This window comes from Cydia fagiglandana, chromosome 8, assembly GCF_963556715.1.
Source record: "Cydia fagiglandana chromosome 8, ilCydFagi1.1, whole genome shotgun sequence".
NCBI lineage: Eukaryota > Metazoa > Arthropoda > Insecta > Lepidoptera > Tortricidae > Cydia > Cydia fagiglandana.
This window is the reverse complement of record NC_085939.1, coordinates 3,265,635-3,280,144: the sequence shown is the minus strand read 5'-3', so window position 1 is coordinate 3,280,144 and position 14,510 is coordinate 3,265,635. Positions and strand designations below refer to the sequence as shown.

Sequence of the window (14,510 nt, the reverse complement as noted above, 5' to 3'; positions counted from 1 at the left end):
ACGGACAGACAGACAGACATGACGATTCCATAAGGGTTCCGTTTTTTGCCATTTGGCTACGGAACCCTAAAAAGTGGCAACACTGTACATAGTGTCGTCCCGTTTTCTTATATAAATTGGTTAGAAAGGGACGACACTACAGTGCTGCCACTTTTTTATATTATTACCCGCCCTAGACCTGTTCTGTTGATCTTGTACCTAGGCAGAGGGGAAATAGTGCAAAATAAATGCCGCCTTCCTTCCGTGTTGCTCGAAGTTTCTAATCCGTCAAGTGGGCGAAAACTGTCACCTGACGGCTGACGGTAAACTGACGCAACCTTGAATTATTATATTACTTCTTAACTTGGTAAGTAAAGAGAAACAAAGATATTCTGAGCTATCTTTGCACAAAATAAATGCAAGTAATTTAACTATTAATTATTCTGGAAATTGTAGTTTTTACATAAACATAACCTATAGAAAGACCCGGAGATGCGGTACAAATTACTACAACTTACATCGACAAATATAATGTAGTAGGTAGGTACTTAATGATAATGTTTAATTCTAAAACGCAATTCAGACAATGATTAGTTTTGTATACGAAGATAACATAAAAATTATTCCCGATCCCGAAAGTTCCAAGTCAAACTACAAACAAAAAACAAATGAACAGTGCCAGGCCATTGCTGGTGACTGGTGAATGAAATGAAATGTGCACTGACAGGTACGTTCCATTCTTTCTACATGTTATAAAAATATGGTCGTTCACGACGTCCGTTGTCTTCGTCGAATTGTTAAATTCACAACTCGTAACGATAAAACGTGGTCAGCCAATTCCCATTATTAGCTTTTAGTGCTTTTACTAGAAATTTCATAGATCATAGTGTTTAACTAAAACAGATGTAATTTATTTTCAGATTAGTACAGGACTAGTAGGTACCGTAGTACACTTAATTTGACTTAGAATTTAGATTTCTTTCAAAACAAATATTTATATAAATAAAGCATTCTGATTCATTGATAAGATTATTGTATTGTTAAGTATTGGTATGATTCGTTCCCTATATTAAATAATGAACGGCTTTCTAGAAAACGCCATGTTGATTTTCTGTATCTGTGGGATGAAATGCCTGAACGAATGAATGAATGACTTAAAAGGGATAAGAGAATACTGATAACGTGTCCCAACAAACTCGTAATATTATTAATAGTATATTATGTGATAAAAATAAAACAAATTGTAAATTGTTCATAGTTATAAAGCATTATAATATCAATTAACAGTGCAAAAATTCAAACAGTTCAAAAGATACTTTCGGATATAATTAAGTGTCAAGTATTAGGTGTTTGCAGCCATTTTGAAAATGGTATTCATCCGTGATGAATGATAAAATGCTTAAAAGCTGTTGGTAATAGAGGTAAGGCAAGGCTCGGTACCACTTCTTATTGCTTTTAAAATAGTGCGCTTATTCGGCATATAATATAATACCTACAGACAGTAAACAAATCATGTGTGTAAATACACACGCCGCCATTTTGAATTTCATATTCGTAAGGCATAGATAAGATAGACTTGTATTTACAATTAAAATGTCATCTCTGGTTTATAGTGGTTGTTAATTCGTCGTAGAAACCACGTGTAACATTTATACAACTGGTTTTATGTTTTAAGTTTAAGTATTTTAAGATCCTTGCTTAGCCACTAACTTACGAGTCACTCTTAGGTTAGTACTTAATACCTACTTACTTATTTCGTGCCATGTTTACGATTTCCGGTAAATTAACGTACTTAACAAATGTTTTGTAAAACTACGCATTATCTGGATGTTGTATGAGTGTATACTATTATTATCCTTTTTATTTATCCTTCTTAAGTTAGGTAGTATACTATTATTAGGATTGGTAAAATATGTCGTAAATCTAGAGAGAAAATGGCCTGAGGCGTTCATGAGTTTTGGATATCGATGTGTGTCAAATCGAATTTCATAAAATACCGGCAGTCCGGCACTGACGAGTAAAAAGCTCTTTGGAGTAAAACTAAAGCTTCTATCAGATTAAGCACATTTTATGGTTTAATTTTACTATAGTTCAGGAAATATTATTAATAAACGAGTAGTGATGAGATTCGATGTAGAAGTGATCGAGTTTTACCGTTCGTTACGATCGAGCATTTTTGACGGCGGCCATCTTAAGGGTATGCTCATGAGCTGAGCAAAGAGAACATAGCACAGTGTAATAATAACTCAGTGACGATTGTATGTATCCAGACTAGAAGATACTTTATGATACTAACTTTTTCTCTTTGTTTACACTTATCTATAAATAAGTAAATTAATGAAATCAATTTTGAATGTGTTTGCTTTTAAACCTATATCTATATAAATTAATCTTAAGGTCTATCTAACCTAAACCTAACCTAACGAAGTGCAAAAATGTCTCTGATTTTCAGTTCCTGAATGGCCGCGCAGGCCGCGAGTGAGTGGTGCAGTGGGCAATTTATTATGGAATTATAATAACGGTAAGCCAGTTTCTTTATGGACATGTGATTGAACAAAGGAAATCAAAGTTAAGCTTAGTGGGTGTTCATCATCATAAGGCCTTTAACATCTTGACAGATGATTTATGCAGCGTCTTTATACGAGGAACAACGTCTCTCATGGTTGGTTGTATAAGCCAATGCGGCACCGGCATTTGGGAAATGGGACCGCATTTGTGGCAGCTGAAGTAGGGAGAGGGAGCCATGTCGGCAGTAACATCAAGTGGATTATGCGAGTTGTGCGTTTTCAGGCAAGGTCTTGGAACCATGCGTTCAGACCGGTCAATTTTGCGCCCAATTTGATTAAATTGTCAATTTAATTGTGTGGTGTGACTACCGACCTTGTTGAAGTGTGTAAGGTGGTCGCCGTACGTGCGTTAAGGACGCAGCTATACTTAAGTAAAAGCAAGAATGAGATATTTGGACAGCATGGGGTCGCTGTGCGGTGCGGTAGTCTGTTACGGCTTTAAGATTATGTTATGAATGTTTATGATCAATCAAAACAGGAGTACGCAATAATGCGTATTTACGGGCATTTTTTAATTTCGAGTCGAACAATAAATCTAAAATTGGTGATGAAATTGTGTATCTACATGTGGACGCCAAATGAGATTGACGGCAATTTAATTTGTGATAAAATTGTCACATTGATCGTCTCGCCTGGACACCCATTTAACGTCTAAAGGCTTCTAAAAATCGTATGCGATCAATTGACTTCGTTGAGCCTACTTAGTGTCTTAGTCGAGGAAACCGCGCGGACTAATCGCAATACATATATCCTATAGATATTTATAGTGTCCTGTCGGAGTAGGAAGCTCAGATGGCTGAAGCTTTCGTAAAAACTATAAGCCAATTCTCCAGATAAGTTGTCAACGGGACCCCAAGTTTCCATGAGTCATAGCAATAAGGCGGGAAAAAAGCAATTTAAGTATTTACAGTTTAATTTAGGTACATCTCAAATCTCAATGTTTAATTTGATTATTGGATTAGTTCCCGTTTCGCCAGATTCTTGTTTTTTCGGATTTCTGTTTTGCCGGATTTACTTTAGTACGTCTCAATCCAACGAAACAAGAATCCGGCGAATCGGCAGCTATTCTATTATTGCTTATGCATTTAGATCGGATTGTCAAGGCAATCTTTCTGTGACCATTGGTAATAATTAGAGCCTGTAGACATTCAGATCTGAATTAAAGGTGTGTTTGTCCCTATTTGGTGTGATAAAAGGGGTTCCTAATTAACCTTTTCTTCGGACATTTTGTGCTGATAGAGACAGAGAAAAGTATATTATGTTATTTCCCTGTTCCTCTTAGCAGAGTGCCAGACTGCCAGTATAATAGCCGTAACACAGTACCGCACCGCACCGCGACCTTGATGCGCCGCACCCATAAGTGAGAGCAAGAGAGAGACACCTTTTAAATAAATTAATTTATGAACTTATTATAATAAACTCTGGCACTAGCCAACTTTGTCAGTAGAAAAAGGCCCGTCATTCAAAATTTATATAGGAGATCGATCATTCACGCCTACATGTTCCAAATTTCGCGTCTTTTTCTATTGGCAAACATGGCTTGCCTTATTTTGGTGATTAAATTTACTCAACATTTTTTTTATTAATCAAAGCACCTTATAGTCGGCACTGGACCTCCAGTTGAAATAAATTTAAGACTGAGGCAATTCACTTTGTGTTCGTTATCGGGTTGCGCTAGTTTCATCTCTTACCACTATAGGTACGTATAAAACGAAGTACGCAATAACAAAATACGAAGTTAAGGGTAAAATAGTGTCCAGACGGGGACATTTTGATCAAATCAGGCCGTGCCAATTTGGCTCGCCAGATTCAACCGCTGATATTATCGCACACAAGAATACCGATTTGTGACATAGGTATTTGCGTTTGGGGACATATTTTTGATTTAGAGCACTCAAATATCAGCGTTTGCGTCGGCACTACCTGATTTGATCAGACAATTTAATCAGATTGGCGAAAAATTGTTCTCGTCTGGACAGGCCTTTAACTACCTTAACTTACCTTATACAGGGAGTGAAGAAAAGAAGGAGACAGAGCCAGGGTTTTCCCATGATTATTATTTGTTATTTGTCTCGGCACCACATGAACTAAATGTCAACATGAGGTTCAACAAAAAAGAGTATCTTATTTGAAAACGCGCGTTTGATTTATTTTCATTCAAATATAGCTTTAACAATTTTGGTTACAGGTTAAGTTGCTGAAAATGGAACAAGAACCTCAAGTGTTTTCTTCAAATATAACACGAAGTTCAAAACCGTTGAAAAATGATCTCACTCTTCTCTTAAAAGTTACTCCCGCTCAGCCTATTGAGCAAAAAAAATATGAGAAAAGGAATACTTGCGATTTTATACCGAAAACTGGTAAAACTTATGAACCAAAGAGAAAATCAAAATTTAAGGTTAGTACTGTAAGAGACGTTAGACACTTGTTTGAAAAGGATGTCTACTCTACCTTACTGATTGATTTGGAGAAACAGCAAAATGTGTTACTGCGTAAAATTAAAGCTGGTTCCGCTAGAGATGAAAATACCAAAACGATTACTAGAAATATTTTCAAATCCGATAAACCGGTGTCAAGATCCGCGTGGCAAATGTTAACAAATCTAAACCCAGAAGAATATGCCCACCCTACTCAGTTTGTTTTGTGGAACGGTAAACGCATTCGGGTCAACGGAAGCAGAGGAGGATCGTGTAAGTTCTTGTGTAAATACGATCTAGCAATGAGACAATTCCCGAAAAAAGCAAAATCCCCATTAACACGTAAACCTCTGCTAAAGAAGAAAGGTTTACTGCAAAACTCTTTGAGTGTAAATTTTAAACCTGGGCCACTCAGAAAAAAGATATTTCTTGATCATTCCTATCAAAAATATCATGTTGGCGGGATAGAGTTACAAAATTTACCAAAACCTGCTCTTGAGATTAATCCAACCGTGGGGAAAACCATAGATCCCACGATAGCCCATTATCTCCAAAACATGCGTGAAGAAGATGGAACAATAACTGAGAAATGGGCTGAGTTTTCAGTTTCCGTTTTGGCTACTGTGAAAAATGAAATTGTAACTCAAATCGAAAGCGAATGCTGTGTAACATTTGATCTCAATTATAAACGCGACCAACAACAAATATTAATGCGTCGTGATGTAAATAATGAGCTTATGCCGTCACCGCTCGCTAAGATTATAGACGATAGTCATTGTTACACACATCAGGATTCAGTTGTAACATCTGAAATACAAAGTTTACTTAATCAAATTATAGATTCTGTAGAAATTAGCTTAGAACAAGACAATATGTACACCGGTGAAGATGAGCCCCGAGATGTAAAATCAGAAGAAACTACAAACGTTACAACTGTTATTCAACCTAAAGAAACCCGACTGAAACGCAAATGTGGTGAACTAGAAAGACTGGACGTAACCATTATAAGATTAACAGAAAATAATGATAGAACATCTCATACGTGCCCTAAAGCATGCTGTAGTATGGGTTGTGTTTGCTCATCATTGGAGTGTGGCTACAATTTTCAAACGCACTGTGGCCGAACAGAATGTATGTTTGAATGTAAATGTGATTTCTCAAAGTACAAAGTAGTTGATTCATTTGAACGTGATTGTTCTAATTTATTGCCTGGTTTGCTCAAATTAGACTCTGAAATGAGTTCAAAACTGGCTAAGGAGGAACAAAAATTCCATCACACTGTAATTGTTACACCTGAAAACAGTATGTTGTTAAAATCTAAACGCAGAGATTGGAAATCTTCAAGAAAATACGCGGAGTTCTTTAGTAACATGTCCCTAAAAAGTGGGTACAAACCCGAAAAAGTAGCAGAACTTGTAATCGAAAAACTTAATTTGCCAAATGTGGAACCATGGTGTATGGTCCATGGTTTATATAAATGTTTTTGTAAATGTATATTCACTGATAATTCACTCCCCGAAGTAAAAACCGACGAGGTTAAAGAAAATAATGGTGTTAACCAACACAATGACAGCGTAGATCTCACTGATGATGTGGAACCTAAACCTAAACCTAATTTAAGAAGCATTAGGGCGCGTATGCCTTCTCATAGAAATATAAATGACAAAAATCCTGTGAAAGACAAACCAATTGAAAGCTTGGAAACAGATTGCGCAGAGGTAGTTGTGCCTCATTGGTATTCCAGAAGCGCAAGAGTAAAAGCCTTTACAGGGCGAAAATTCTCCGATGGATATTATTTTAATGCAAACAGAAAAATCTCGGAAATGGAACAGCACGATAAATCACTTCGCAAAAGATTGGAATATCTTTATCATGCCAGTACAAGTAACCAAGGACAGTTAAATTCGAGTAAAGTTATGGAATCCGTACCAACTCCTTCAACTCCTTTGCCAACAAAATCAGTACCTACTGGAGACCTACTTCCCACCCTACCTCCATTGCCACCGCTAACATCAGCCCCGACTATTAAACCAACCAGTACAACTGAAAAGGCTTTAAATACAAAAATAAACTTGTATACAAACCGATTGCCAGACAAGAAAAAATTAGTTGCATGGTTAGAAGTGAGTTACAAACAGTACAAACAACGTATCAATAGCGGAATTGTGAAAATTTCGCTTGAACCACCACATCTTGGAAAAATGGCTCTCTATCCTTGGGAGTTTATTTTAGGTAGATACCGGGATAGAAAAAATCTGTTTTTGATTACAACTAAACTGCCTTATCGCCTATTCATGGCAGTGGATCCACAAAATCCATTCTTCAGGCATTGCATAAATATAAATGATATCCGCTTTGCCGATTTACCTAAATATCCAGTTACTGTTAAAAATTTGCTTGCGAATGCAAATGATCTAAAAGACAACTTTTGCATATTATGGGGCTTATCACATTGTTGGGAATTAATTGGTTCTGTCACTAAAGTGTGTAATCAGGAAGGAGTCAATGAAAGTATCCAATTGAGTGACGAAACTGACGAGGAATTAAAAAATAACACTTCGGAAGTGTTGAGTGATTCTGTCCGCAATGATTCGGAAGATTCTAACGCTACGGTTATATCACTCGGCCAATATCGTGACGAAGAAAATACGAGCTCAGATAAAACAATTGACGAAAATCATGATACGTCATCAGATGATTCTTCTAGGTGGTTTGTGATGACTGTAGAAAATGACTTTGAGGAGATTCAATTTTACAATAAAGGATTTTTTGTGAAATTGGAAAGTATAATTAAGGCAATTGATGTAGCACGTGCTTCAAAGAAAACAGTACGGTTATCTTCTCAAAAATGCGCGGACAATAGCACTGGCCCACAATTTGGAATATATGCCATACCAAACGAAAATGAGCCGTGCGTGTTTGTTGGTCCTTACGAAAAAGGCGAATCACTTGGTATAGAGACTGTAAAAAATATGTCCGATATACGTAAACAAAGGAGAACCAAAGGCGTATGGATTACAACGAAAAAACTCGAAAACTTTAACGTTATTGACAATCCCTTGTCATTCATGCCATCAAGAAATGCTTCAGAGACTGAAATGATGACGCTTGCTGGAGTCTCCACGAATACTGAAAAAGGTACTGACAGTTTTGTAGCAATGTTAAAAGGCGATAATAAACTCACAGGCCAAAATGCAGTAAAACAAGGTTCAACTGAAACTCATAACTCAAAAATCTTAAAACCTATTAAAATTTGCAAAACGAACAGTTTTTATCAACTTGCGCCAAATGGAACTCTGAAACAAATATCTCCGCAACATAGCAATGAACAGAGTCAAGTATGTATTCCTACTACGATTCAACCAAGGGTGATCAGTACTCCTACTAGTATTCAACCTAAGGTAATAAACGCGTCCCTTTTAAAACGGTCTGACTCAGGCTACGCTCCTTTATTAAAGACTACTTCAATACTGAAGAGTATACCCAAACCTACTATATGTCACGTCAGGAGAAACATTGTTACAGTTCACAAAAGACCAGTCGCTGAAATTGCGCCTCAAGTGAAACAATCCAATAGTCCAAAGATTGCAGTAGCACCAAGCTCAAAGGATGAGTCTACAAAAAAAGAAAAAGGCATGTTTATTCTCAAACCCGAAGAAATAAATAAGAGACTAATGCAGAGTCAAGTGCCTACGAATTTAGAGCATTTAAATGCACACCAATCTGGATCTGATACTGGGACAGACGCTGAATTGGAAATGGATATAGAAAGTTTTTTAGCCACTGCAGAAGAATGTGAAGCTCCAAATGATGATGTTTTAATTATTTCTGATGATGAAATGGATGGGGGTAGAGGACAGATACATTGGAAAGATGTGTGGATCGAATGTAAATCTATAGAAGGATTAGGTTGGATACGAGGAAGAAAAAACAATCAAGGCTCCGTGAGTTTTGAGTTTCCTGGATTCAACTACACAGAATTCTATAAGCAAGAGGAAGCATTCACTAAGCTCACTCAGTAAGTATTAGCTTATTTGTATTTTAACAGTCTGCGGACCTTGTGAATCTTGTGATACTATGACAAGTTAAGGAGAGATAAATTAAACACGATTCATTTTCAGAGTTTTATCAAGAAAAATCTACATACCTAAATCTATACATTTGGAATGGCATGTAGTAGAAACAGAAAAGGACCTACGTGCCACGCGTATGCTAACACAGGAGGAATTGGGTCCTGATTTTGTAAGTATATTTATAATTGATTTAAGCCTTCGAGCAACACCGGGAAGAGAGTCGCCAGTCGCACTATTTCCCCTCTGCCGAAGCACATGCCCAACTGCGCATGCACGGTAACGCGGTGCGTGTTGTGACTTGTGACTCATCCACAAAAAGAGATTGAGGTGTGCAAGATTTGTCTTTAAGGTGGGTCATTTTCTATGTATTTTTATCGTCATTACATATTGGATTTTGTATGTAGTAAGTGAGAAGTGCCACTGTATGCACGTTTCCCCCCGCAAAAAAGTTGCACGATATCGCTTGGGCTCCTCCCTTCCGACTTGACGGAAGCCGGCGTTGCTCGAAGACATTTTAAGCAGTAGGCCTAACGCAAAAAGCAAGTGGCCAATTAAGAAATAAACAATTAACATTACGCTTCGCTTTTATGACATTGACTGTAGAAACACAATGAATTATATTTTTGTTAAGTTTTCTTTGTTTATTAGGTTATGACTAAGCGAGGCATACAACACAAACAAGAACTGTTACTCGGTAAGCTATTAAAGAAAGAAATCGCAGACGACAGCGGAGACAGTAACCCGAGAACTGAGAACGACATTAGCGACGCTTCTGATAACGAGGAGGAGGTCTGTACCTTTGTTTAAACAACAACCTTTAATAAATAACCCCCTTATTCATAAAACTACGGGTGTGATTTAGTTAAATTATGTTTTATCCCTTTCTTACAAATACTTACATAAGTCAAAATGACAGATGGATAAACGATTATTAGCTAATAGAGGTTCGTAGCGCGTTTATGAATAAGGGGGTAAGAATCTAAGAATACAAGTAATTCAATAGATAATTTATATTGAAATTTACCTTTTTAATAATTTCAAACTAACACTTCGAAATTCGAAATTTAATATGTACCATTTCGTACCTATAGCGGAAGCAGTTATAAAGTTGACCCAAAAATTTTTTATTAAGCTATGAGCTTCATCACATATGTTCCTTGAGTAATTCTAAGCATTTCAAGCCTGGGAGCCAATAAGAAATGTGTGTCTACTCGGATTTGTAATGGATTCAAACTTTCAACCCCTTTTTAACCCTGTTAGGGGATGAATTTTACAAAACGCTGAAATTACTTTTCCTGTCTTTTAATAATATCCCCAAATACAAAGATTCAAGTCCCGCGTTCGAAAATTTTTTTGATATCCATACAAACTTTCAACTCCTTTTTCACCACCTTAGGGGATGAATTTTCAAAAACGCTGAAATTAGTTTTCTTGTATTTTAATAATATATCGTTTTACGAAGTTTCAAATTCCTAGCTTAAAATAAAACTTGAACCCCATACAAACTTTCATCCCCTTTTTAACCCCCTTAGGGGTTGAATTTCTCAAAATCGCTTCTTATCTCTTGTACACTTTATAAATGTAATCTAGTGTGCAAATTTCAACTTTCTATCTTTTGTAGTTTCGGCTCCGCGTAGCAAAAATCTCCAACCAAATTTTTCACCTTTTTACGTTTTTCTTGTAAAATTACTATGAAATTGAAAAAACAAATATCAGCAATGAATTCTACGTCTTTGGTTTATACGAAAATGATACCAAACTTGCCCTAGTACCCACCAGGATCAGAGTAGATTTTTTTTAAAGATGACGGATGGCGGCCGTCTTTGTACCCCACCCTCCCCCCCACTTCACGCTAGAAATGCTTAGAATTACTCAAATATCAGATGTGATGAAGCTCATAGCTTAATAAAAATTTTTTGGGTCATGTATGGCAGCGTTACATAACTGACTCCAGTACTACATTTATACCTTGTCACAGTAATTTGATTGATTATACTTACCTACTATGTAAGCGGGCTTCAAAGAGATTAGAATAGATAGGTTGATTTCAGCCCATGGACATCGCGAGCCTAGAAGCGGCGAGCCAACAATTAGAACAGGAAGGCGAGGAATTATTAAAGACTTTCAAAAGTAGCGCCAGCCACGCAGGTATTGACCAAGGACTGACGGAACTGGAAGGCATGCGCGAAGAGATCGCTGCGAGACTTCAGAGCATGGTGGCTGACACTTAGGAGGAATGTGGCTCACCGCACGCGACCTCTATACAAACGTAGTTCCTATTTTCCTCTCTGAATGTTAACATAATACCTACCTATAACAAATCTAAAAAAGCCAAACGAAGGCGCATACCTACATCAAATCGTGTATAAATATTTTCCATGATTTCAATAGGTAACGGGAATTACATCTGTATGAAGAAGCGGTATAGTCTGCTGTCCTTAACCGTACACGGCGGGAAGAAGTTGATAAGCGGGAAAAAATTGAAGAATTTTGAACTTTATGTAATTTTATTTAAAGTTCAAATTTCTTCAACAAAATATCTCGAGTTATCAACTTCATATTATTATGGATAGAGTTGGAGGACCCAACTCAGGTTTAAAAGACTGCTCTTAAAATATTTCCGAGAGTCACGCCCTTTTTAAAGCGTGGTACGGATTTTAGTACCTATCTTCATAAATAAAGATCATCAATTTCAAAAAAATTCACTAAAACCCAGGTCTAAGCTTAAATAACTGGAGTACAAAAAACAGAATCGATTAATAATAATGACGGAAGATGCCAAATACTACCTACATTTAGCGTTAGAACCGTAGAGTACCTGCAGATGTAGTGCATACTTAATTATTTTCCATCGTATTTTCACGGCAACATTCCGCGTCTTATGCTATTTCAATAACTCTCGGTACAAAAAGTACTGAGGTTGATTTAAGTAGCATGACAAATACGAACGTTTCCGAGAAAATACGATGGAAAACAATTATGCACTACATCTGTAGGTATTTTCGTATCGTGCAACAAAAGTACCTAGTGGCTAAAGTGTTCAAAACCACTTTATCTATGCCGCTGATTGCACATAAATATTGGATGATAAAGCGAAGTTTGGTATCTTCTTCTTTCATTTTTTTCTATACATATATGTAACTGTATAGCGTCACCTTGATTTTGATGATATGTGCTCTACCTAACAACACACGGGCTTAAAACACTGATAGTGTACTATTTATAATTTGTTTTCGGGACATATAAAGGCGAGTCAGGTCGACAGTAATATCAATATCCTATAATTTCTTGTACATATATTAGTATTTATCATATACATAATTCATATTATAGTACCTTGAAACAGTAACTAGACATTATGAATGTAACATTAGGCTCTCAGACCCAATGAATGAATTAAGTACCTAATTACTGCAAAGCCCGGACGACGGGAGCAAAATTGCACGTTTCACTAGTGCTTAGTTAAATATCGATTATTCTATCGACATCCATACGAACAATTTTTGAATCAGAATTTTTTTTTAGAATTTAGTACACATTTTTTTAAATGTATGAATGCAGTTTTTCTTTTGCTTTCAGAGAAAAGTGCGTTTTTGCTCCCGTCGTCAGGGCTTTGCTAATTAGACTCCGGTATGTTTCTGACTATAGGGTATCTTAGACTCTTACCGTCATTTTCAAAGGTTTCCGTATCACTTATCATGGTTTTGTGTTGAAAATTACGCTGATAGTACATATACCTATATTGTAAATAAATATATTCTATTTGAATGAAAAAGAAAACCTGTTAAGGCCCAATGTATGCAAAATCTAAACAAGTTGTTATGTTTTATGTGGGTGGATTTTAAGTTGAAATTTTTAGACTGTCATAAGATGTTAAGATCGAAAGATTTATTAAAAGAATTTGAGTTCTTTTAGACTGAGTGGTTACATTACGTAAGTGGATTTTAACCTTGAGTGTAAAAATATCTGTGATATTATTCTGTAACTATCAACAATTGGACGTTATTTAGAAGAAATATTCTACTGGATAATTCACAAAAATCCTATATATAATAATAAAACATAAAACTTGACAAGCCTCAATAAAAAAATTACGTTTATTTTTTTCTTACAAATACATAAGACAAAATGATACAGAGACTTACGATAACGATACGACGATAGAGACAAAAGATTAATAACTAATTGAGGCTTTGTAGTGCGTTTATAAAATAACGCCTAAGGTCATCACAATTTCAACCTTCTATCAAAAAGTCATCCAGTATGTATTTTCGCTAAACTACGTCTAATTATATACTTATGTGTACTTTACATAATAGATATAATATGTATAAATAATGGCCAATAAGCAATTACCTATTAGATTCTTAGATACACCGGGGGTTCCCAACCTTTTTTGAGTATTGTCAAAACAGTCTCGAGTATTGTCTTTTCAATTTTGTGGAGGTAAAAAACCGAAAAAGCTCAGGATTTCTTGGAAAAGCTTCCCCCGTCCACATTGTTATCCAGCTGTGCACCCTTCCCGTTTCCAATGGTTGGGAACTCCTGACGTACAGTGATACGCGGAATAGTTGAACATTTTAGTATCTTATATTTCTACCCACTGTAGCAAAGAGAAGAAAGAAATACTACAGTATTACAGTACCGTGTCTATGGTCAATATTAGACTAGGTGCTAAAATGTTTAGCTATAAGCTATAGTTCGTTTTTTTTAGCATTAGAAATAAGGTAAACAATCTTGATGTGTCTTTTAATTGAAAAACACATTTGTAAAATAAGTTGCGGCAAATATGTAACAATTATGAATCTAATACGATCATTTATATTCTTCTGCTTTCATAAATGATAGTTACTGATTTTTAATAAGCGTTTTTCAATTAAAAGACATGCCAAAATCGCTTACCTTCTTCCAAGTTCTTTCTAATGCTAAAAAAAACGAACTATAGTAATGTCTTAGGTACAGTCGGCAAAACAATTAGCTTATCATCCCTGCATACAAACTCACTGATGACTTGATGAAGCGAATAGTTTTGCCGATTGCACTTTGCGGGGTGGGCCTGTTGTCTGAAACTCAAACACAAACAGCTGTAGGCCTCGTATTATCTACAAAAACTAGTCAATATAAAAAAAACACATATAATACCTGTAGTTTTCCTAATCTATGCAATTGTTTTTAATTATTTACTTCTGTTATAATAATTCATAGGCGCAGATGGAAGAATAGTTTGCTTTAAATAATCTCCGCCTGTTTATAAGCGAAACGCAAAATATTAAAACAGCAATTTTAACAGCTGACAGTACGTGCTTATTATGCGGTAACTTTCCGTTAAGTAATAAAATTCGAAAAGCCTCAGTTAATTTCTGTTTTATAGTTCGTTTTTTTAGCATTAGAAAGAACTTGCAAGAAGGTAAGCGATCTTGACGTCTTTTTATTGAAAAACGCTTTTTAAAAATCAAAAACTATTACTTATGAAA

General features: G+C 36.0%; 1 protein-coding gene across 2 annotated transcripts; it reads left to right on the top strand.

The window, feature by feature from the left end:
* The first annotated feature begins 1,155 nt into the window (after positions 1 to 1,155).
* On the top strand, positions 1,156 to 11,361 carry LOC134666457 (uncharacterized). Of its 2 annotated transcripts, XM_063523618.1 has the most exons (6): positions 1,156 to 1,400; positions 2,432 to 2,500; positions 4,735 to 8,981; positions 9,085 to 9,205; positions 9,685 to 9,825; positions 11,088 to 11,361. In XM_063523618.1, exons 3-6 carry the CDS (start codon positions 4,750 to 4,752, stop codon positions 11,265 to 11,267), a joined length of 4,674 nt encoding a protein of 1,557 aa, XP_063379688.1. In that variant the 5' UTR covers positions 1,156 to 1,400; positions 2,432 to 2,500; positions 4,735 to 4,749; the 3' UTR covers positions 11,268 to 11,361. The 2 variants fall into 2 exon arrangements, with proteins under 2 accessions (XP_063379688.1, XP_063379689.1); XM_063523619.1 differs by lacking the exons at positions 1,156 to 1,400; positions 2,432 to 2,500 and having other exon boundaries at positions 4,704 to 8,981.
* Positions 11,362 to 14,510: the final 3,149 nt, after the last annotated feature.